Source organism: Pinus tabuliformis, chromosome 8 (genome assembly GCF_031772625.1).
Source record: "Pinus tabuliformis cultivar Carrire ecotype Pingquan chromosome 8, CPIR1, whole genome shotgun sequence".
In the NCBI taxonomy this organism is placed as follows: domain Eukaryota; kingdom Viridiplantae; phylum Streptophyta; class Pinopsida; order Pinales; family Pinaceae; genus Pinus; species Pinus tabuliformis.
Genome location: NC_142294.1, coordinates 877,064,001 through 877,090,570, shown reverse-complemented (window position 1 = coordinate 877,090,570; position 26,570 = coordinate 877,064,001). Strand labels below are relative to the sequence as shown.

The 26,570-nt window shown below is 36.6% G+C and overlaps 1 protein-coding gene across 1 annotated transcript in view; it reads right to left on the bottom strand.

The window, feature by feature from the left end:
- LOC149238351 (uncharacterized) overlaps window positions 1-24,802 on the bottom strand; it is a 34,919-nt gene extending 10,117 nt beyond the window's left edge. Inside the window, exons 1-2 of the mRNA XM_089369536.1 lie at window positions 24,458-24,802; window positions 23,898-23,953 (exon numbers count right to left, since the gene is read on the bottom strand). Of these exons, the coding sequence (XP_089225662.1) occupies window positions 23,898-23,953; window positions 24,458-24,802 (401 nt within the window). The remainder of the gene's footprint in view (window positions 1-23,897; window positions 23,954-24,457) is intronic.
- Window positions 24,803-26,570: the final 1,768 nt, after the last annotated feature.

Genomic DNA, 26,570 nt, shown 5'->3' with positions numbered 1-26,570 from the left:
ACCATATATCTTAGAAAATTTCTTGAAAATTTATGGTTTCATAGCAAATTTTAGGAAATTTTGGGATTAAGGGATTTTAGCCCAGATCGTAATCATGTGGCCTAACAAGTGTTGTGACTAGGATATTAGCCATAAGGGGTTCTATGTGTAGATTCCATTCATTATACCAATATCAAACCATTAGATTTAATTCTTAAGTTCTCCTAGTGGTTAATGGCTTGTTTACTAGAAATGTTAGTTGTCGTCCCCTTTCCATTTATGTTGGTAAAAATCCATTAACTGGAGCAAGATCAAGCTTTTATCATTGTTCCTTAGTTTACCCAATGGTTAGTGGCCTAATTAATAGAACCATCAGTTAACAAAGATAAAATGTATACGATCTAGCAAGTGATGGGACTAAGGATTTAGATTCTATCAAGATTCAAATTTTGTTACTAGTAAGAGGTAGATAGTTTGGAATTTGTCAACTGACAATACTAGGGATCTAGAGCTTGTTGATATTTATATTATTGATATTTTTACATGGAAAGCCTAGGAATTTTCATGTGAACGGACCAAGAATCCAAATTCCATTGAGATTTAGATATTTGTGCAACCTAAATAATTTGTAAATTTAATTTAACAAAATTCTAGATGCTAGATGTTATCCTCTACAATGTCCCAAGCTGAGGAGGAGATCGAAAGAGGTAACCTGAAACCACTTTCAATTCAATAGCTAGCCCTACTGAACCAAAGAGGAATCCCTTTGAGGATTTCTCAATGAATAACTTGAAAAGACATGGATTTTAGGCTATATGTATAAGTATTGTTTGAGTATTTGAAAATTTAGGGTTTTTTAGGTTTCGATGGACTAGGGATGAGAGCAAGCAATTAGGTCTAGATATCAAGTGTGCAGTAACAGGCATAAATAGGAGCTAGAATCAATGTGTTGTGGTGAACTTAAGATTTAGTCAATGTAGTATAGTTCTAAGAGTTTAATAAATCATAATGAGCATGTATAAGCATGAATTCATAAATCTTAGAAGAAAAGAAACACAAGCATGATTTTCCACATAAATAGAGCTTAAATCTAAGAATTTTGCCTATATGACTACAAGGAAAACCATAAGAATAAGGAAAAGAATGTAAAGAGAGATTATTTCATCAACTAGAAGCTGATATGAAAGGAAAACAGCACCACAGACTCATTGAACAAGTATTCCTGAAAAATAGCTGCAACTGCTCCTTAATTAGTTGTAAGAAAACATAAGGTACAAGTCTCTCCGCAAAAGTCCAACCCTTCTCATTGAATGAGAAATCATACATATAGAATCAAAACAACCATTTCCCCACCTTCGAGGGTCGAATCCCTAAGTGGTGGAACAGTTACCAAAAATCTCTCAACCAACAAGAGAGAGTAAAAAGGTCAAACACAGACTCCTCTTTTAGACTTTGATTTGAGTTTTTATACCGTTATTAGGCCTAATTAAGTACAAAAACAAACTATCATGCTAATTAACTCAATAATTACATCATAAAGTCTTTAAAATATCTAAATTACATCATAAAATCAAGATCTGGCGAAATTGAAGTGAAAAAGACAACTACAAGTGTAGCGCATTTGGCTATAAGTGTAGTGCATTGAGCTATAAGTGTAGTGCCACCTTGCAGGCCCATTTTGGAAGCCTTATGGAAGTCAAATTTGAAACATAAGAGAACGATCAGCTATATTCTTATGTCTAGTTTCCAAATCAGCTTGAATTTTTGGAAATGGACCATGGGAAGGCCTTCAAAAATCAATTCTCCCGAGATAACTCTATAAGCACAATGCCTGTGCTAGAATAGTGGTAGAAAGTGACTTTTTCACCTCTTTTTTTACTTTTTCTCCTCACTAGTTTGTTGACCTGCTTCAAAAGGTGGAAATAGGAGATATTTAGGGAAAAGTATGTCCATGGATATAATTCTTTTAGCATTTGGAGCTCTAAGATGAAAGCGTAGCGCCAAGGCATTGCGCTTATAGCTAGGTCAAAATTCTGGGTTTTTCTGCGACAATAGAGTTCAAAGATGAAGTGATATATCTCTAATCATAAGGAGCTTTGGAAAAATTAGAGAGGTTGTTGTATATAAGGATGTTTTTAAGAAAATACTCTCTCATTTTCTGAAATTTTAGTTTCATTTGCTCGGAATCTGTGGCACAAAATCATGACTAAAATAGGAAATTAACTTGAAATTTTTTGATTTTCTGACATAGGTCTCCAAGAAAGTTGCATATCTCCCAATATATGATACATGTGTAAAACCTGAAGGAGTTTTTTGTCCCTTGGTATATTATTGACAAAAATCTCTTTCACTTTTGTGAAATTCATCTCCATTTGCTCAGAACCATCCTTTGAAGAAAAACTGGCCCTATGTGTGGCAAATGATTTGTCCCTTGGAATGACTTATTGAAAAATGATGGAGAAATTATTTTTATGAACTGAAATGGCCTCATAATTGCTAATATGACCTCCCTTATTCCTCCTCTTCTTAGATTTCTCTGATTCCATAGCAAACCCTAGCTCAATGGGAGAGAAAATTAGGGTTTAGTGTAGGCAAAACAAGGGATTTGGGCAATTTATAAGAATGAAGGGAAATAAAGGGGATATGGGGCTTCTAAATTCTTAGGAAAATTTTGGGAGGTAGGGAGGGATGTTAGGAAGTAGGGGAAAGTGGAATTTCAAGGATTGAGTGAGGGGAAGGGGTCCAAAAGGGAAAAACACAGGCCTAGCCTAGAAAAGTGTAAAATTGTAGCAATAGGCTAGGGTTTGTGGGAAAATGGTGATTTTGAGGGATAGGAGTGATCAGAAGTGTTTAGGAAGGTATATTAAGGATAGGGGAAGGTGTATGAGCATAAGGATACAATTTTTGTTGATATTTTTACCATGGAGGTCATGAAACCAAGAAAAATGCCCTCAAAACCCTAGGAGAGGGAAATGAGCTTTCCAAGCAAAACTGAGAGACAAATATGGTAAACACAAGGCCACTTACTTGGATTTGATGTAATGCAACCTGAAGTTGATGATGAAAGCTTCTGAAATGATGATTTGGGAACCCTAAAACCTAATGGAGACCTTGGAAACCCTAAAACCTAATGGGAACCTTGGCTGAATGAAATCATGATAAAAATGAATATGATGATGAAGACAATTCATGACTGAAGTACACTCAGCATTAGGGTGATATAAGCCGGAAAGGAATAAAAATTATTTAAAAGGATTGGAGACAAACCTGAGACTACATCCAGTGACTGAATTTTTGCATGATGACTTAATGGAATGACAAAAAATTGACTGTGGGACCCTAACAAGACATGATAAGATCCCATTTGATCATTGGTGACACTATGCAAAGACTGACACTAACATTGGCTCCAGATGGGGATGGTAGCTCCTTGGAGGTGTTAAGAACACCGTAGACCAGGTAGCCTTATCCATTGGGAAATGGAGTCACTGCAACTACAATCTTCAAACTAACTCAAATTAAACTGAAAATTGAATTGTACCATCAACTACAAACCCTACTAGAAATTGACACTGAAAAAGATGCTCAGGATGTTGAGCTTATTCATCACACCTTACCTACTCTAACTGATCCATAAACAATATGATAAAGTGAAATCGAAGATCCAGTGTAACAAATCAAGTATGTGACTACTTGACTGATGCTTGTATTCAGCTCCACCAAGCATGAAGAAAGAAGATGGAAACTCAAAATGATACCTGAGTCCAAAACCTTTTTTGGTGAAATAAACAAACTCCACATTTTATAATGCTTGAAAAAGACTACCCATGGGGTCTTGAAAATCATGAAACATTACCTCTTGTTGATCAAAAAAAAGAAGGGAGATGCCTTCAAATATAATGATTGATTGTTCTTCTCCTTTTGATCAATCCTTCTTAAATGGAAATGCAACAATGTGATCTTCCAGACCATCCAGATCATAGAGAAGATTTTTATGTTCTTGTAGATCTTCAATTGATGTAGCCAAATTAGCATCAACACAAATTTCTACAAGTGGCTTTTCAAGTATATCAGAAAAATAATTGTCCAGGACTTGAAAAAATTCTATATCTTGATCATTTGAAGGTTACTAAACATGTTCATCAAAATCAAGAAAACAAACCTGTTGCGCACTGTTTTTGACCTCAATAGATAAATCATGACTCTCTATAGTTTCTATACGAGAAAACTCAAAATTCGAATTTGTGCATATTTCTTCCTTAATTAAACAATCAGAAGAGGAAAGGAATGAAGGGCAGCTGGAAAGAACATCTTTATATATATCTTGATCGCTTGAAGATTGGCAAGGTCGTTGAAACTCATCATTAGAATCATGAAATAAAACTTGTCTTTCATCATTCAAATCTGATTGATCTTTAATCATGGAAGAAAATACTGTATGTTGGAGATATTCTTGTGGATCATAAGACTGTTGCAAATCAACAAATGATTCTTCAATGATATGCTCAACTACTTTTACCTGATGATTGGAAAGAGGACATTGTCTGACAACAACAGTGCTAAGGTGTACACCCACAGGATCTAAAATAACTTGTTCTTTTTCATTATTCTCCTCTTCTCGATCAATTTCAGGCTGCTGAATTTCTTCCTTAACCTCTAGCTGATCAGTGTGTTGTGTTGCTTCTAGAATTGTTTCCTGTGGGGAATATTTATGAGCATCTAAACAATATTCATCATTTATTTCTTCATCAATCAAAGAGGAGGCTACTGTGTGCTGAGTATGATCTCATGTATCAAAGTGATTAACTTCTTCAGATTTCTATTGGAAGGAAAAATCATAGAAGGCTCCAATGATCTCTTCATCATCCATACATTCGATATCATCAATACTTTTAAGATATGCAATAAAACCTTCTCAATAATCACAACAAATTTGTAAAATAGACTTCCCATAATGCTCAGAGAACACTCTATGGAAATATTTAAGAGAATATAAGCTACCTGGATTCAATCCTTCATACCATGATCTTTCGTTTCCTTCTAGGGTAGCCATAGACATCTTCATCGAACAATCTTCAGGAAACTGAATCTGCAGCCTATGTACATGCATGTGAAATTTGACCAAGTGAAGAGCAACATGCTCTCCTTTCTCATCTTTGAACTTTGGCAACTAGTATTTCAATATAAAAAAGGCATGCGGTTTGGAAAACCTAGAATATGAGCACGATTCATAGGAGCATACCTTCGAGCAGCTGAACCCATTTTGAAACTACTGGTTTTTGAACAATGGAGTCTCCATGAAAATTCTAAAAATTGGATTCTTTGACACTGGAGTCACCAAGTGAAAGATGCACAACCTTTCTTGTGTCTGATCACTGTTCACCATTAACAATCAGATCTAATAATTGTTGTTCTTTCCCATGGAAAATATATCACTTTGATCCCCGACAACAACGCCATAAAATGTTATCCCCTACAATGTCCCAGGCTGAGGAGGAGATTGAAAGAGGTAACCTCGAACCACTTTCAGTTCAGTAGCTAGCCCTACTGAACCAGAGAGGGATCTCTCTAAGGATTTCTCAATGAATAACTTGGAAATACATGGATTTTAGGCTAGATGTATAAGTCTTGTTTGAGTATTTGAAAATTTTGGGTTTTTTAGGTTTGCTGGACTAGGGATGAGAGCAGGCAATTAGGTCTAGATATCAAGTGTGTAGTAACAGGCATAAAGAGGAGCTAGAATAAATGTATTGTGGTGAGCTTAAGATTTATTCAATCTAGTATAGGTTTGAGAGTTTAAGAAATGATAATGAGCATGTATAAGCATGAATTCATTAATCTTATAAGAAAAGAAACACAAGCATGATTTTCCACATAAACAGAGCTTAAACCTAAGAATTTTGCCTATATGACTATAAGGAAAACCATAAGAAGAAGGCAAAGCATGTAAGTAGAGATTATTTCATCAATTATAAGTTGATATGAAAGGAAAATAACACTGTAGACTCACTCAACAAGTATTCCTAAAAAATAGTTGCAATTTCTCCTTGATTAGCTGTAAGAAAACATAAGGTACAAGTCTCTCCACAAAAGTCCAACCCTTCTCACTGAATGAGAAATCATACATATAGACTCAAAACAACCATTTCCCCACCTTCAGGGGTCAAATCCCTAAGTGGTGGAACAGTTACCAAAAATCTGTCAACCAAGAAGAGAGAGAGTAAGAAGGTCAAACACAAACTCCTCTTTTAAACTTTGATTTGGGTTTTTCTACCTTTATTAGGCCTAGTTAAGTACAAAAACAACCTATCATGCTAATTAACTAAATAATTACATCATCAAGTCTTTAAAATATCCAAATTACATCATAAAACCAATATTTGGTGAAATTGAATTGAAAAAGACAGCTACAGGCGCATTCATCTATAAGCGTAGCACCACATTGCATGCCAATTGTGGAACCTTTCTGGAAGTCAAATTGGAAAGGTAACAACACGGTCAACTAGAATTGTCTGTCTAGTTTTCATATCAACTTGAATTTTTGGAAATGGACAATGGAAAGGCCTTCAAAAATCAATTCTCCTGAGGTGACTCTATAAGCGTAGTGCCTGCTCCAGAATAATGGCAGAAAGTGACTTTTTCACCTCTTTTTTTATTTTTTTCCTCACTAGTTTTTTGACCTGCTTCAAAAATTGGCTACCTGAGATCCTTACGGTAAAATATATCTAGAGATATAAATTTTTTAGCATTTGGATCTCTGATATGAAAGCGTAGCGCCAAGGCGCTGCGCTTATAGCTAGGTCAAAATTCTAGGTTTTTCCGCGAACATAGGGCTCAAAGATGAAGCAATATCTCTCTAACCATAAGGAGTTTTGGAAACATGAGAGAGGTTTTTGTAGAAATGGATGTTTTTAATAACAACCTCTCTAATTGCCTGAAAATTAAATTTCATTTTCTCAGAATCCGTGCACAAAATCATAACTAAAACAGGAAATTAACTTTATTTTTTTATTTTTATTTTTATTATTTTTTTTATTTATTTATTTATTTTATTTTAATTTATTTTATTTTATTTTATTTATTTATTTTTATTTATTTATTTATTTTTATTTTTATTTTTATTGTTATTTATTTATTTATTTATTTATCTTTACAACTCCCAACATATGATACATGTGTAAAACTTGAAGGATGTTGTTGTCACTTGGTATATTATTGACAAAAACCGCTTTCACTTTTGTGAAATTCATATTCATTTTCGCAGAACCATCCTTTGAAGAAAAACTGGCCCTATGTGTGGAAAATGATTTGTCCCTTAGAATGACTTCTTGAAAAATGATGGGGAAATGATGTTTATGAACTGAAATGGCCTCATGCTTGCTGATATGACCTCGCTTATGCGTCCTCTACTCACATGTCTCTGATTCCATAGCAAACCCAAGCTCAATGGGAGAGACAATTAGGGTTTAGTGTAGAAAAAACAAAGGATTTGGGAAATTTATAAGAATGAAGGGAGATAAAGGGGATAGGGGGCTTCTAAATTCTTAGGAAAATTTTTGGAGGTAGGGAGGGATGTTAGGAAGTAGGGGAAAGTATAATTTTAAGGATTGAGTGAGGGAAAGGGGTCCAATAGGGAAAAACACATCCCTGGCCTAGAAAAGTGTAAAATTGTAGCAATAGACTAGGGTTTGTGGGAAAATGGTGATTTTGAGGGATAAGAGTGACTGGAAGTGTTTAGGAAGGTATATTAAGGATAGGGAAAGGTGTATGAGCATCAGGATACAAGTTTTGTTGATTTTTTTTACCATGGAGGTCATGAAACCAAAAAACATGCCCTCAAAACCCTAGGAGAGGGAAAGTAGCTTTCAAAGCAGAACTAAGAGACAAATATGGTAAACACAAGGCCACTTACTTGGATTTGATGTAATGCAACCTGAAGTTGATGATGAAATCTTCTGAAATGATGATTTGGGAACCCTAAAACCTAATGGGAACCTTGGCTGAATGAAATCATGATAAAAATGAATATGATGATGAAGACAACTCATGACTGAAGTACACTCAGCACAAAGGTGATATGAGCCAGCAAGGAATAAAAATTCTTTAAAAGTATTGGAGACAAACCTGAGACTACATCCAGTGACCAAATTTTTGCATGATGACCTAATGGAATGACAAAAAATTGATTGTGGGACCCTAACAAGACATGATAAGAGCCCATTTGATCACTGGTGACAGGATGCAAAGACTGACACTAACACTAGATAGGTTGGATGGAAAAAATGCAAGATATGGAACTTTATGTGGATGAATTGTGACATCAATATTTTTGGGGATATAAGTATCCATAAAATTTATAGAGCTATGCTTTTGGAAAAACATAAATGTTGAATGCCAATGTAACATGCCATGAGGAGGATACATGGATTCCACGTGAGCACTCCAAACCCTATGAGTAGGCAAGTGTTGATATGCCATGTTGACATGGCATGAAAACTCATTTTAGAAGATGTGACATGATTACATTACATTCAAACATGGTGTGGTGATGTTGAAAACTTGGTATGGAATATTAAATGTGGCACATTCTATTAGGGTCCTATGTCTAGGAATCTTGGTCATGTTAGTATTTCTATTTATCTAAAGTCAATTTATAAATATTAGTCACGATAACCTGACTATTATTGTTTAAAGAGGTCTGTGTTTAGATTAAGTGTCATGTAAAGGTGTCTATTTTTATACAAATCCAATGTCTAGAGTCATGTGTTTTCCTTATTAAAGGGTAATCATAGGAAGCCTTTGGTCACCTTGGAAAAAGTACAAAAAACATGTTTTATAAGTCCTTGGTTGTTGTGAGTTGGTGACCATTCTAAGTCATTGTTTGTAGGTCAGCTAAGTCTAGAGGCTATGTCTACATAAAAATAAGTCATGAAATGATCTTGGTAGAGACTTGGAGGATCTTTGGTATCAGTTTGAATGTCATTTAAAAAGGACAACTCATGATCCCAATAGGGAATAACGGTCATAACGATAGTCCTTCCTTTTCCCAATGTGTTTTGTTTTCAGAAAAGCACTACACATTCATGAATTTCTTTCTAAGTCATGATCAACATCTTCATTTCTTCTCCAGGCCATTCCGTGTGAGCATTCGAACTTTCCTCTTCATCCCATATCATTCAGCTCTTCATCATCTGCATCAAAAAGCTTGGGTTGCCCATTTCATTCGCTACGAAAGGGAGGCAGGGGCACTGCGAATCCACACAGCGCTACAATTCTTACATAGTGGTGGTTAATTCTCCTTATTAGGTGAAAATCCAAGTTTATCCATGTCCCTTAATACTAAATGAATCCTCAATTGCATGTATGAACCAACAAAAAATCATAGAAATCCCGCAAGAGAAAAAAAATCATATTCGTTGTGTTTTTGGGTGTGGAAATGAATGTTTGGTATTTTTATGAAGAAAGGTTTAAAATGGGTCTCCACCAAGGTTAGCGTTATGTTAGAATCATGAAAATGATGTGCATATTATTCAAAGACATCACTTTTGATCAAAACCTATAGAGGACGGGTGGCACTGTGCTTTCTCACTAGCACTGCATTTTTTATGAAAGTGAAATTTAAAGAGTTGGGGGATTTGTGAGATAAAATAAAGTTTCTAAGGAGGAATTTGATGTTGTTTAGACATTTTCACACCTTTTGAAGTCATCAAGCAACTCATGGAATGATTGGAGGTATCTCAAACATGGAGAGTTGCGCTTTTGCGCTACGTTTTCACACAGTCACCATATTTGCACCATATCTCTTAGACCCTGTACCCATTTTCCCTGAAATTTATACAGTATATGTATGGGGGTGATATGAATAAGCTCAATTAATTTCAGCCCAAAATGCTTCACAGTTTTCGAGAAACAAGATACTATCACCTACATCCATTGTCGGATTTTCTCAAAATCCGTGAGTCTGATTTGGCTAAAATTTGGTGTGGAGAAGCATTATGATGATATTAAGTTTTTTTTCCAACTGTAGCTCAACACCATTCACTGTTTAGGATATATTAAAGAAATATCACTCTTGATGCGAAAGCAGACAATCTTGCTGCGAAAGTGGGGAACAGGTCAAAAGGAGGTCTAGAGGCATTTTGAATCTTACTTAAGAGGTTCAACACCATCATATAGGCATTTGAAGCATACCCATTTGCTTCATTTTGACAGAAGGGGGCTGCAATTGTAAAAAAACTTGGGGGCTACTTCATTTTGCTGCGAAACTAGCTAATCCATTACAAGTCTCGAGAGTCAGCAGTTTTCATTTCAAATTGTTGACTTCTAGAAGTGGTTTTTATCGTGTATATAAGTGGATTATTATCTTAGTAGGTGTAGTTAATGTTTATTTTCAAATATTCCAAGTTGATGATGTATTAGGAAAGTTATAATAAATAGGTCAAAGGTAGTTTCCTAATACCTAAGAAAGTGGTTTTGTTTTCTATTTTCATGTACTCATTTTATCTATTAGGTAAATAGGTGGATTTAGACCCCCTTAGACTTAGGAAGAGAATATTATATATAATTCATGAATCTGAATGTAGAAAGGGTTGGTTTTTGGTGATATTAAAGAAGAAATACTTTTGTGCACTGTAGTTTTTTAAAGCTTTCCCAGTCAATGAATGAAATAGAAGGTGATTTGTAGGGATTCCTGTTTCATAATTTTGGTGGGTTTTTCTCCTTTGATCTTGTAAGTTATATTGTGTGTTTATATCCCTTAAATGTGAATCCTATTTCTTGGAAAAAACAGGATGTTTGATTCAGAATTCATCTTAATGGTGATATTTTTTAGTTTTGCCAAGTTATCAATGTTTTCAGCTTAAGGAAACATTTTAGAATTCATCCATGGTTTTATTCTTTAATATGTTGTCTTTCACCTCTTCTACATTCATCCCCTATAACAATTTGACCTAAATTCCACCACCAAAGCTGCCTACCTTGCCCCTATGGAGAAACCCTCTCTTTTTCCATCATATCACTAGACAAAAAATTGATTTGACATGACTCCATTCCCAATGGATCTATCTCTTTTCTCATCAACATACCTTTAAAAAATCAAAATTTTTTGAGCTTATTACCTAGCCTAATGTCAGATAGATTAAGTAATCTAAGTGAGAGAGCCCTCTACAAGGCCAAAAGGGATAGATTCTGACCTAGAAGTGGTTTGTCGTTACCTCTGCAATTTCTCTCCTCATCCTAGGGAATTTACAGAGTGCTAAAGTATACCATGGTAGGTTATGTGGAATCCAAAATTCTAAAAATATTCAAAATTACAAAATGGGCCATTTTAGGATTTTCCAAATTTAGAGGCATCTAAATGAATTAAAAAATAAATAAAACATGGATATCCAAATATGTGGGGATTTCAAGTACATTGATTGCTATGATTCAGTATGAGGTGATGTAGACTAGAGGTATAGTGACACTAAGGCGGAGGCTAGGTGTCAGCATTGTGGAGTGCAAAAGATCCAACTAGAAAAGATCCAAAATTTTGGAAAAAATCCATTGAAAAATACTTTATAGATTTATGGATCTAGATGTCTAAAGAGTCAACTTTTTACTATATAAAATAAATGAAATCCTTAACTCAAATGGATTCAAATGTTTCAAAAACTTTGGATGCATTCAAAGATCCAGAAATCTATAATTTCTTATAATGATACATGAGGAAAATCCTAAATCTTAATGCAAAAGGGAATATCACTGATGTGTCTAGTAAAGATGTAGCTTGGCATAGTGGGGATGTGTGAGTAGAGTATTGTCACATATTAACCACATACTAATAATGTAGCAGTGTATGTTGATGAGACATTGGCAAATGGAATGTCATGTGTCTAACACATGGAAATAGCATGGATGTTGACGTGGAAATTGAAAGAGTAAATTTTCAATGGAAATAAATTTGGGTCCAAAGTTTGGATTTGGATGAAATTTATATTTTTGGAAAGCATTCAATGAGAGAAATATGATGGTGATATTAGAAATATGTTTTAAGGTGGTTTAAGGAATACGATTATTGATAACCAATATCCATAAACTAAACTTGGAGGTTGATCCTGGACACTACATCCTCTTAAAAATTCCATGAGGGGGGGCTAGTGTCATTACAAATTGTATTAGAGATAAGGTTCAACAATTAGAATAAATGGGATTAGAAGAGAGAGTTATTTGGGTCTTGTTAATGTTAAAGGTTTATTGTAGTAAATTTGTTGGATTAAAATTTACTTGATTTATCTAACCTATATCTAAGTGTGATGTGCATAGAAATAGAAAGTAGACTTTAAGTTAGCATAGGCCAATGCTTACATAAACAAAAAAACTAAATGTGTTCAAATTTAACTATTTTCTTAAACTAATCATTTTGTGTTTTTTAATCACAGAAGAATGCATACCAACATAAGAGAAGAAAGGGAATGTTCAACAAAATGGTAAAATACAATTTACAACTTAGAGAGGACTTGACACAATAAAGAAGATTATTCAAATGAGATAAAAGTAGTGGATACCCCTCCTCATTGGGTAGAAACACTTAGAAGTTTGAGCATTGGAATTAGGATATATATATATATATATATATATATATATATATATATATATATATATATATATATATATATATATATATATATATATATATATAGATAGATAGATAGATAGATAGATATATAGATATATATATAAGGAAGAAATTGAAAGGATTATTAAATCCCAAGAGAACCAGGAGGAAGTAAATGTACTAATGTTGTGAAGCATGCCATATTTACAAACTAAAACTAAACATGAACCAACTACCAGTAATGTGGACAGGGATAGGCCTAAAAGGGTTTCTAGCCCACCTAAATTTCAAAAATGTGGTCCAATAATGAGCACTATAGAAGTTGGTAAAGGAAGAGGCACAAGAGTGCCAAGAAGGATACAACTAGTGAAGACACCCTGGAAGACACATCTAAAGATAGAACTAAAAATTCAAACAAGTTTTCCATTACAAGAAGTAGATCAGAGTTGCATAAGAGGAATAAGAAAAATGTTGCAAATATTTCTTTTCTTGAATAATTCAAGAATTTTAAACCTCTCATATTCGATGAAGAAGTTAGAAACAATGAAGAAGTTGACACACTACTATTAGGATTGAAGAAATACTTAAATGTAAATTATTTTAAGAACATGAAGGAATGCATTTCCATATTTAAGCTAAGAGGAAAGGATAATATCTAGTGTGAATATATCAAAAATTTCAAGGGAATATGAGATAATAAATTGACTTGGAGTAAATTTGAAAAACGTTCTAGGTAGAAATACCTATCATAAAATATTGTGAGGGAAAATTCAAATAATTTCATTAACACAAGTTGGGGCATCTCACCATGGATGCATATTCCAATATATTTATAAAATTTCTAGGATAATTTCCTTACAAAAAATATGAGAAAGTAAAAATGTGATTTCTTCTAAGTGGATTACCATAGTTCTATAAATACATAATTATGTTTGATGAGCAAAAAACACTCAAGCACACTATTAGAAAGGCTGAGTACTATTATTACCATTCAAAACATAAGGTTCAATACAAGGAAAATTGGATGATGAATGTGAAATCCAACTTCAAGAATAACAGATAGAAATCCTTACATGATAAGCACTCTAGGAAGAGTGTTAAATTCAATGTACTAGCCAAAAGTGATAACCAATAGAATTACCTCACTCAAAGTGAGAATAAACCAATCAAACTAGTGAATAAGTAAGTAGAAGAGCCAAAGAAAAGGCCACTGAATCTTTGGGGGTGTAGGGAGGAGCACATGATTAATGATTGCACTTACAAATAGAAAAATGATAGGAAAATTTTCAACTTTCAAGAGGCTACTACTATTGATGGTGTAACCAAAAGCATGCAAAATATTTATGTAACTATTGAAAATCGACAAGTAGACCACCAAGCCTATATGGTGGAGATGGAAGATATTTTAGCCAAACAATATATTTCCACTTTTATTAACCTTATATCTAACCTTTATTATATATATTCATAAGTTCTTGATGCATGTGTGTTGCAAAAAAATAATCACGCCAAGGTTTGGTTAGTGCAACTAGCTACAGAAAGAAAGCGAAAGGCATCTAGGGTAATTGATGAATGTCTCTTCTAGATGAGTGGCCTCTACACTGAAGTAACATTAAATGTGCTACCACTAGGGTCATATGACCTACTAATAATAATGGATTGGATGAAATAATAACATGTGAGGCTAGAATATTTTAAAAAACTTTTAGAATGTGAAGATGGAGAGGGTAAACCAAGAAGCTTGTAGGGAAAGAAAATCCCAGTATCAGTAAAGTATAATTTGAAATTGTAGTTAAAGAAATATTATAGAAAAATATGTCAAGTATTTTTATTTACATTATAAATTCTAGTTAGGATATAAAAATAAAAACTAAGGATCATCCATTGTTGCTAGAGTACAAATACGTATTTCTCAAGGAAATATTGAGGTTTCCTCCTAAATGAGATATAGATTTCTTGGTAGAACTTATGACTAGGCCAATTCCTATGTCTAGAGCACCCTATAGTATGATCATGTATAATTTTGTGGAATTAAAAATTCAATTGAAATAAATGTTGGGCAAAGGATATACTAGACCTAGTGTATCTACATGGGGGCACCTACATTATTTAAAAAAAATGATACTCTCGTGATATGTATTGATTATAGGCAACTAAATAACATGACCATCAAATGAAAATTCCAGAACCAAAGGTCTTTTTGATTAGTTGGGAGGCGTTGTAGTTATTTCAGAGATTGACTTGAGGTATGGTTACCATTATGTATGAGTAAGGGATTATGATATTCATAATGTGGCCTTCAAAACTTGATATGGTCATTATTAATTTGTGGTGGTGTCATTTGGGCTTACTAATGCACTAGCCACATTTATGTGATTAATGATAAAGATTTAAACAATTATTTGGAAAAAATTATCTTAGTGTTCATAAATAATATTCTACTATGCTCCAATATCTATGAAGAGTATGGGGATGACCTTAGAATAATGTTACGAGTTCTCAAGGAGCAAAAATTATATGAAAAATTCAGAAAGTATTACTTCTTTCATAAACAAGTACATTTTTTGTGGCGTGTGATTTTAGAAATAGGGGTCATTGTGGACTCTAAAAATATTTAAAATCATGGATTAGACCTCTTGAAAATGTGGACCCTACAAATATTAAAACAATCATGGATTAGACCACATCATGAAAATGTGGACCCTAAAAAGAGTTATAGGTGAGAGAGTATGTGTACATATAATAAATTAAAAAAGAATTTCACTAAGAATGGGGGCTTGTTCCAAGTTGGATCCAAGATACTATTAGACCTTTGAATCCTAGAAAGAGTGGGATAAGTGTTCTACAAAGTAGATTCAGCTCCTACGGTGAAAGCACATGATGTTTTCCACGTTTCATTTCTTAATAAATATGTACATGATGCTAACCATGTAATTGATTATGCTATGGTTTAGGTGGAAATAGAAGGAAAAATTGAGTCGGAGCCTTTGTGCATTCTAAAAAAGAAGAAAACTCGGCCCTAGAACTATGACATCATTCAAGTCAAGAAGTAATGGAAGCACATTGGAGTGGATGAACCAACCTAGGGGTTGGAAGATGCAATCGAAAAGCTATATCCAAATTTTTATTGTAAATAATCCTTGGTATGAAGAATATAACACTAATGTATTCCTTTAAAGGGGGGGGGATTTTAACACTCCTTTTAATACTTAAATTCGTAATCTATCAATTAAGATTGATAATTTTGGAATGGCCAACATAAATATTTTTTCAAGAATTAATTGATGTAAATTTGTATATAATATTTAATATATTGCTACAACTAAAGAAGAAAGAAAACAACATTTATCTCAATTCTTGAGGGGGAGCTATAAAATGGATTTGGTAAGTTTCCTATCTTACCTAAATTAGATGTCTATAATTTTTATTTAGTAGTTAACCTACCCAACTACTAGAAGTTATGGGAAGGAATCATAAGTGGTACCTAACTACTCTAGAGGTATGGGAAACATACCATATGGAACCCTTTAAATTGACCACATAGCCTTCATAGGACTCTATATTCTCATGTTGGAAGAGTGTGTGAGGTGAGCAAACAGTAGTCTAGAATATGAGTGTGCATGAGAAACCAAAAAGTGTGTGCCAGTGAACTAGTGAAACCGCTATGGAAAAAACTAAACCACATGTGGAGATGAAGGTGTGACTTTGATTAGGAGGTGATAGAGAAACCTCAAAGTCACAACATATGTAATTATCCCTCCCACCTAATTGTCTTCAGCTATGGGATTTGTTACTTGTTGATTTAATGTGACCCATCATGTTCAAATCTCAAAACAAAAATTATCATCACATTCATCTCGTCAAGATCTTTCTAGTGATATTTTTTACCTCAATTTGACTCTCAGTTTTAAGTTTATGCCCATTAGAAGTTTAGACAAACATTTAGGCAATGTCAACGTTAAGATTCCTATTAGCTTCCACATGGCCCTTCATGGCCCTCATGGAACTATTGTGTCAACCTAGTCATGATCCCATTGGGTCCTTAAACATGTTGTTTTGTGCCCCTTCATCATTATATTTGGCCCACAACTTATCTGACCTATCCATGTGCTGACAATACTAACCATCCTTGGACCTACATACCTACGTATCCAAGTCTTATTTAAGGGGACATCCAGCCTTGTGCATATGGTGTTGTTGACGAAGTTAGACCCACCAGTGGTCAAGGTGTCTCCCCGATATGAAGTCCCAATTAGACCTCACACTGTTTGGTGTAGGAGTCCCATCTGGAGTATTGCCTCGTTGTTGATGCAGATGGGTTTAATGATGTACCTTGGATGCAATAATGCATAGAGTTATGTATGGTGACTTTGATCAGAGCATGTGGCCCTGTGAAAATTCAAGTGCAATGAATGAAGGTTCTAACACACGAAGGGAAAATGAGTGAGCCCCTTAGAAGGTTGTAATAGTACGCAACTTAAAAGAGACACATGAGCATAAATACATGATAAGATAATATGCAAAATAGTTCACAAGTTAACAATGATGAAATAATACAACAACATGCATTCAACAAGATTCGTACCAATGCAAATGAAATAGTTCATAAGCATAAGCATAAGTTAAATAACATACATTGCAAATAAAACAAGAATAGTCCTACTATATTCACAATATATGCATGAAAATGTGTTGGATCTAAGATTTTATTAAATTGAAAGTTCCAATCATACATATACCATTAATAGAAAACTAACCCCAATAGTGGAATGTGAAGTCAACATCACCTGCTCCTCCAAGGAGAGATACTCCCTCTATGCTACAAAGAAGCCAAGGCTCTCACAAAACTACCAAGATCCTAATTCTAAACCTAAGCCTAGCCAAAATCTTGAATCCACAAAATCCCTTTACATGAGTTATGAGGATGTATTTGTAACAAAATGGGTGACTCTTCACATTCCCCTTTGTGACTTTTGGACTCTCGTCATGACTCTTCAAATTATTTACAAATGACTATTCAATTACATTACATCATGACTCTTCATATTCCACAATTGACACAAGGAACTTCACTTACAAATAATTTACAAAATAATATTACAATAACTCATACCCATATGAGCCAAAATTGGGTAGAGCCCACTAAACAGCCTAATAAGACAAAACACTATCATGCTTGAGGTTGGGGCAACTCTACCTCCACAACTTCCAATTGATGTGGTCATGTAACGATGCCAAGCTATATATTGCGCAATGAGTCCCTCAAACTGTGTGATGATGTTTGGATAGAAGCGGACTCTAGTCTACATGGAATCCTGATATACTAACTTGGAATAGGTCTATACTTCTGACTTCAACATGAGAAACATCATGTTAATCCCGATAGGACCACTGATGTACTTCTGCATGTTCAGTCTATTTACTTCAAGATCTTCTTTAGCAATGATATGCCTGCACTACTCAAAGTATTCATCTATCTCCTGCCTAACCTGGTTCCTACGTTTGGATTTGGTGAGTGAGCCAACTAATGGGATCTTGTGGGTTTTCACTAAGACATGCGATTATACAATCGTGCATACGAGGCCTAAATTCTAGCAATGAACAAGGTGACTTGTTTGTTGTTCTTGATGAATATCTGAACATTTTCTTTCTCCAGATCTTCCACATTCTTTCATTTCTTTCCTAGTTCCCATGTTGCCCCCTTGTATTGCATTGAAAATTCATGCATGACAACAATGGTTTCTTGTATAGCCTTGAGAGTTTTGAAAAAATATTTGCACTTTTGTTGCAAGTTGTGCAAGTGGACAACTTCCTTATGCACGGTAACAAGCTTGTCATAGAGATTCCACATTGTATCACAAAGTGTCGTAACGTCATCAAGTATCACTGCCTTCAACTCCTCCAGATGGACCTGTGCAGAATTTTCATTCTGAGCTACTATGCGGAGTTGTTTTACCTCTTTCATAACAACCTGCAAGTTCTATGCCAATTCTTTATTCTCAGCCATAAAATACTCAGTGTTTGACTTTGCTTCCCCTATGAAGGCCAAGTTGGATGCAGCAATGGCATTGGGATTCTTCCTGGTGTCTGCTACAATTACCCTTTCTCTAATAAATGCAGGAGATGTGAGGTCGTCTGGAAAAGGCTTCTTACACGTTTGTACAATCTTCTTCTAAAGTTCATCATACAAAATATTGTACGTGTTCATGACTGAATCATCATGAAGAGGAACAAATTCCTCTTCCTTTCCCAGAGCTAACTCTGCTACTGGAGGTGGTGGAGATTGAACTGTGACCTATTGTGTACTTGGCATCAGGTTGACATCTTGATTCTGCTGCTCTGGTTCCTCCTCCATGTCTACGATGTCTATCAACTCTTCAACCTATTCAGAAAGATCTGTGTCCTGCATCTGTTCTCTCTCCCCCTCTGGTTATCAGTTTTGTTCTTTCTCTTTAACTTGTTTCTACATTATTTATTATGCTATTTCTCTTTGCCTTTATTCTTCTTTTCTTTCTCCAATCTCCTCTGCTCTTCCCTCTTCCTTTGTTCTTCTCTCTACATCCTTTGTTTCCTATTTTCCTCTGCTGCTAAATTTTCTTTCATAATAGCTAGATCTGATTTCATCTTGCGGCTTCATTCTCCCCTCGAACTATAAGCAACCTTTCTCTTTCCCTTATCCTACACAGGGTTTCTCCCTTCTACTAGCACTTCTTCCTGAGTAGATTCATTCTATGGAGCCACCTATGAAGTTCTTGCAAAACTGATCGACTCGTGGGACTTAGAGGCATTATGACAATTCTTCCATGGATCCTCCTCTAGCCAGTGAAGTGTCCTAATAAGCCACTAGATGTGAATTCTCACATAATGGTCTTTGAAAATACCATAGGGATCATGGATTAAAGTCCTGAGTAATGAATGAAAACTTCTCTATCACCTTTCCTTCGGTATCTGCGACCTTCAAGTTCTTGATCTCGTACAATCTAATTTACATAGGAATAGTTGGCCAAGGTGCTTGCTTCTTCTTGTGTAAAGTTGTTGACAACCATGTGGAGAGATGATATGCAACTTCTTGCATGGCAATCTTATCGATGGCATACCTTGGCAAAAGATGTGATGACTTCTGACCACTAAAAACTCTAAGGAAGGTGTCATCTAGTGAGGTAAACCAATTTGTGACCTTTGATACTATTTCCATTTCCCCACATGACATGCAAGTTGGTTCTTCCTCAAACATCATCTTGTATAGAGGAACGAGGAAGTGTTCGATTAGCTTCTCCATTACTCCTTTGTGGCTATAATTTGAGAGAAATCTGCAATAGATATACACAACAGAGTGCCTTGGTGTCTAAGTCCAATCCATGCAAGGGAATGCATTATGTGCACAAATTACATCCAGTAGATATGCAAACATGTAGAATATTGCTTGCCTTCCCTTGGAAGGATTTTGGGCATTTGCTACATGGATAGTTAACTATTGAGCTAATAAGTCTAACCAATTGAATGACTTCCCCTCACACACAACCTTCTTCAATAATAATTCCCACCCTTTTGGAAAGGTCTTTGTGCTCTACTAACCATAGCTTCTACAAGCTAGGATAACCAAGAGTTGATAGGCCCTCTTGAGAGACTTTCTCTTGTAAGTATTGGTGGGTGTCTGTCGAACCTTTGAGGGCTCTTTCACCCAGCCTTTAATAATGTATTTCATGCTCACATAGCTGTTGGTGGCATAAAAGTATGAATCCACGAGAACTTCTAGCTCAAGTAAATGGTACATGAGAAAATAATCTACTACCATAAAAGTAGAAAGCTTATGTCTGATGGCATTGCTCAAAGTCATAATCTTCACGTCAATATGTGGAAAAATCTAGATGATAACATCTGCACATGGGAAGGTTGGATATCTACATGAAACCCCATGTAATCCCGGTCGCTAAACATTAATGTATATTTGCCGATCCTCTATATCTTATTTGAAGCTCTTTGTTGAAAAGGCTTTGTTCAATTTCTTCCATGTAAGATTTGATCCCTTTTCCAAAAGTAATTGAGCATTTGAATACACTGGAAATTTTACTTGGGTACTCTTAATTACTTCCCTGGTACTTCTTTTTGTGGCATGTTTTGAAGAAGCTCTCTTGGGTTCCATGATAACAGTGACTGCTAGAGAGAAGTGCTCAACAACTGTGATACTTGCAAGAGGAAAAGGCACTCATGGAAATATTATGTTAGATTTTTCAAATCAAATTTCGAAGCAATATCAGGCAGAAAACACAAAGACTCATGAGAGAGATTGTGCAATTCTCATGATCAAGGGAGTGAGACTGGCAGAGGGAACTGCGCATTACATAGTCTTAGCAGTTAGTGATGAAACCTAAGGCTTTGTTAGCTTAGGGGGTCTTGACCCAAGTTCAGAGTTAGTTGCGCCAACCAACAAAGCCCTACAATACTAGCCCTTTTGGCAACAACCCACGTAGCATAGGTTGCAGTCTCACCTGAAGCAGTATGGCAAGACGCAAGAACCAAGTTTCTGCATCCAAAGGCTAGTGTGATATATTTCAACACCTTGGATCTGCCCTCACGCAAATTGATAAACTCCTAGGGCACGTTACTATAACACAGTCAAAAGTGGCTTTCATACCTTTGCGAAGGCCCATGATTAGTCCTTGCAAACTTTTAACATTCGATTCACCTAATTACGTGCATCAGAAAGCAATCCTAAATTGGAGTTCACACAGATCTACTTAATTCATCAGAAAACATAAGAGAAATCACCAGAATATTTGTAGAAGTGGCTAAGCATTCATTTCATATACTATTAATATAAATTCAATATAGTCATGTAGCATTTAATCAGTAATTCATAAAAGCATGTCATTTATCCGTAGAATATAACATTAACAAAGATAACCAAAAAAACTCAGTAATTCTTTGGAAAATTGTATTTATTAGTCTTCAATTCACTGATTACATACTCAAACTTCCTTGCCCACATAGGTGCAGGGATCCGCACACTCATCTGCGGACTCTACCTAGGCCTCTGCGCAATCAGCTACAGAGCCTTCCTTTCTCTACCTAAACATAGGAAGCAGAGCCTTCCTACCTTAGCTCCTACCCAAGATTCTTCAATGAACCCAATTCTCTATCTAAGTTACTTCTTCCTCTAGCAAAGACTCAACTATTTATAGAATTTTCCATACAATGTCATGGTCTGCGGACCATTGGTGAATCTTAAAACTGACTCAAACTTTACTTAAAACAAGGGGCTAAGCCCCTTTGACTCTTATTCATCTACACACTCTGCTTCCACAAATCGCGGAGACTTTACATCTTTTACAAAATCATATACAAAAAAGGACTAATTAATTCCATTCTTCCCCTAGGGATGCCATCCCAAAAGGTCCCCAACATAAAGATCATGACTCACCCTCGAGTCACTTAGCTGGTTGTTCTACTTTCTGGCAGAGTTCGTTGAAGGCCTTGGCCAATGCTTGTAGCTTTGTTGTACTTTGTTCCGCTGGTTGCTGCCCCTCCTAGAATAGTTTCTCTGTGGTTGGTCCCTCTACTACTAGCTATGTAGTCCACTGTGTCCATTACATAGCCTTCATCTTCTCAAGAATGATCTATGAGAACTAGTTGGATTCCTATGTCTAGGGATTAAGTCATGCACTGAGCACAAAATTCTTCCTCTACAATTCTTGAATGTGAAACAATTTTGCTTTACCTTCCTGTAAGAGCACGAAACACTGGAATGGTGCCAACATCCACACTATCATGTTGATTTCATCATATTATTGTTGTGCTTCCTTAAGCTCTGTTCTTAACTGTTGGAGTGTTGGATCCTCTTGCAATGTATCCCAAAGGCCTAATGCCTAAGTGAAGATCTTATCGTACCCTTGAACAATGACATCTAGCCGAGCCATGGATTCTTTAATTGTTGCATTCCTTTGTCCCTGAAATTTTGGTGGTGTGGTCAGCTGCAACTTTAATTGCAGCTCAACTATCTACATCCTGAGGTTGAAATTCACCTTGTCAACCTTCTCCTTTGAAGCACGCACTGCAACAACCAATTTCCTTACCTTGGCTGAGGTTTCGCATCATCAGGGATACCCAACTCAGGTACAGATTTGTAGGCCTACTCAATCACTGTGACCAAGTTCTCACGTTTTGTGCACGACTCCTCATGCTCCTTCAGGGCTTGAGTCTTTTCTATGAACAGTTACTGATTGTTGACTTTGAACTCACTGATGGCAGTGAGTGCATGTTGTTCTCTTATTTGTAGCTCATCAACAACCCCCTGATGTAGCACATGAAGGGACTTGGGCGGTAGCGCAACAATGTTCAGTCCCATGTCTTTCACTTTGTGAAGCAGCGCGCAATGCTCATCTGAATCCATGCAGACTGACCCTTCAGGTAAAGGAAAGACTTTGATGTCCTGAGTCCAGTCAATCTCTGAGACTGCACTCTTTCCCTGTGTCAAGCTTGCTTGCGTGCCACTCGCCTTCCCGACATCTACCTGAATTCTGTTTGCCTAGATTTATAGCTTGTGCAGATCTTTCTGGATGCTCTTGAGCATCTTCATGTATTGTTGCTCGAATTTTTGCAGCACCTATGTTGTTGTGTCCCAAATTTTGTCGTCGATCTCATCGAGGTCCCCCTCTGTCAGCATCATGGGATCAACATACATCTTCTTATCATAATTTTTTTTCTTTCAATTCCCACCTTGCTGCTCTTGCACGTGCTTATTTAGGATGAAAGGAGTGGTTTTCTCCTCACCGCCCCCTCCTCCTTGCCCTGATAGCTCTTGCTCATTGGTTTTGTGGGAAGCAAACTTCTCGATGTCCTCTGTGTCATTTGTTCACATTCTTCCTATGCTTTGTTAGTGTGCTCCTTCTCCATGCGTTCCTTCTCGGCAACTTCCATAGTATCCTCCTTCTTCTTTTGCACATCCAATGTGCATGTAGCTTGCTTTGCGACATCCTTCCACTTCTACACAGAAGAGATTTCTACGCCTATGCTTGTTCCTGCATCTAACTCTATAGGCATGCACCATTCCTACAGCCAAAGCCCCACAACTTCCTGGATATCTATATCCATCACCATATAAGGAAACAGGTTCCATTTCTTCTCAGGGTCTTTGCACACTTTGATCGAGACCCTATGAAAATCGGCTTTGAATTCTACATAAGCCAATAGTTGCACATACAAGGTGGGATACAACCTCAGCCACTGGTTAACTTCCATATGCATATCTATCTCCATCAGAACCCAAAAGATGTTTGTCTCCTTAAGGCACTCTAGATCTTTTGAGGCCCATAACGAGGCAAACCTCACTGCCTCGAGCAAGTCTTCTTTGTCCGGAGGAAACTGGCTATCCTCTGGTAGCTTCCAATTAACCAAAACAATTGACAACAATGACCAGGTGTAATGAAATGGCCTACTCTCATTTTGGGCTTCATGGCAGTTCACGAGGAACTCCTGACATAGATACTTCACCTAGTTGTACTGAACCCCCTTCATGCACTAAAAGGCGAATGAAATGACCGGCGCCAGAACTTCATCCGTGCGACATTTTCTCATTATTTTTCCTACTACAGTCTGGGCAACCAACTATATTGTCGGGTCTGATATGGAGGTGATAGAGTACCCACACGACTTTTTTATCAGACCAAACTCCTTCTTCATTTTATTTGCCAACTCTTTATCTCCATTTTTTCCTCCAAATTGCTTGGTAGGGTTCGCACCTTTGTAAGGTAACTTAGTGATCCTGTGGATCAACATGTTGGTGAGAGGGATAGGCTCTCCTAGACATATGCACCCATCATGCACCAACGCAAGGAGCTGGCACACAAAGACTATATTAATGGGGGTGCGGTGATAATGCAGCACCAATAGCAGATTCGGCAACCTTGACTCCTCAACACCACGCACCCACTTCATCTGCTCCAAAGTTGTAACCCCCGTGACTTCAAAGTAGGTTTTCTGCATGTACTTGTGAGTTGCCAAGTATGAAAACTTTGTGTGGTTTGCAAGGTCCCAATATTCCATTTTGAGCAATGGAATGTGCGCCAGCCTAGGACCCTCAAACACAACTTGCTCAAGAAACAAAGGTGTTGACATTGAAAATTTTCCCTTATCAGGATCCTTTGTGACCTTATCTTTTCCCTTGCGTGGAGGGATATACTCAAGTTGCCTCGTCATAGGCTCCACTTCTTTGGCATCAATATCCTCCATTCCTTGAAATTATTCCTCCTCCAAGTCCACTACTTTTTCTGGCTACTTATCCTTTTTCAGCTTTGCATGTGTTTCGATATGCTTCCTTGGTGACGCGCACTGACATCGGCTTCTTTGATTTTTCTTGTGTGGCTGGTTACTTTTCCTTAGCCATAGTCTATTTTTTCCTAGGTGACCTCGGCGTTGTGGGCACCGTAGACGTAGCCTCTACACTAGACACTTCCGAACCTGGCACGTCATGCACAACTTCTCCTAAACTCAGAGCTTTGGCGGGTTTAGTGTTAGTCATTCTATCCATAAATAACTCTCGAGTTATGGGAGAACAGCGTTCTAGTGACAAAAATTCTTCCTAGAACTCTCGGCTCATATGCGACACACAGAAAAATTCACCAACAAGTCGTAGAGCGCAAAGTGTTCTCTGCTAGACCGGCACACGTAATTTGTAAGGGGTTTTGAATTCAAATCTGACCGTTCCCCCTGATTTCTGATAATAAATGTTGTTTTGGCACCAGATCTTCAAATATTTTTGCCTTAATTTCCACCACCCTGCTCCTCCTAACTGCTCTCGGGTCATCCCATCATGAATAGTAACTCTAACGGTCATATTCTAGTCGAGCTGCATGATATCTTTCCCCATGGCAGAGACTCTTGAGCACAACTTCATTTGTTGTATCTTTGTCACTCTCCACGCAACCTGCTCGCTACCTTTTCCTTCAATCCAGGAAGTGTAGTTTATAGTCTCGCACTCCCTTGCAATTTCCTGGAGCCCTAAGACTATCCTACTTCCATATAGTCATTACGCAGGATCCCCTGTATACAACTTCAACCTGCTTCCATTCACTCTTCCCGGGAAGGGTTCCCCATTCAACTTTGCGAGCTAAACTACATTGCCATTTGTAATTTCTTTGATAATATATGGCCCTAACCAATGCATTTAGAATTTACCTGAAAATTTAGTGAATGTACTATCATATAACAGGACAATATCGTTTACCTTGAATGTGTGAAGCTTGATATGGCGATCATGCCATGGTTTTTCACATTCCTTCTGTACTTGTTGATGTAATCCTACCAAAAATCGGTCTTCTTCGATCTCCATGACCTATGTGAGCCATTATTCCAAGGCTTCACGATCTGCCATATCTGTCAGAGTTGTTATGTGTAGACTAGGCACAATGTATTCCATCGGCATTACGGCTTCAACTCCATATACCAATCTGAATGATGTTTATCCTATCAGCTTCTTACAAGTAGTCCTATAATCCCATAGCACTGCAAGTACACGTACATCCCAGTCATTGTGCTACGTGTTGCAGACATTTGTCAGCATGTTCTCCAAAATCTTATTAAAAGATTCGACAGTTCCATTTTCCTTCGAGTGATATGGTGTACTCCTCTGATGGTAGACCTGGAACTCCTCAGTCAACACACTTATCATTTCATTCAGAAAGTGCATACCCCTGTCACTCATCAACACTTTTTGGCATCCAAACCTTGTTAAGACATACTCAAACAAGAATTTTGTAGCCACAGCCCCTGTACAATCCTTGACGTGCTGTGCTTCCACCCATCTAGTTAGATATTATGTCGCAGTGATAATATAACATGCACCCATTTTCTTCCAGGGGGTTGAATTGGCCCACTAAAATCAATCACCCACTTCTCAAATGCCTACAAAGATACCTGAGGATGTAGTGGTCTCTCATCTCTTTGCGATGGCCTGCCGATTCTTTGACATGCATCACACACCTTACAGTATGCCTTGGAA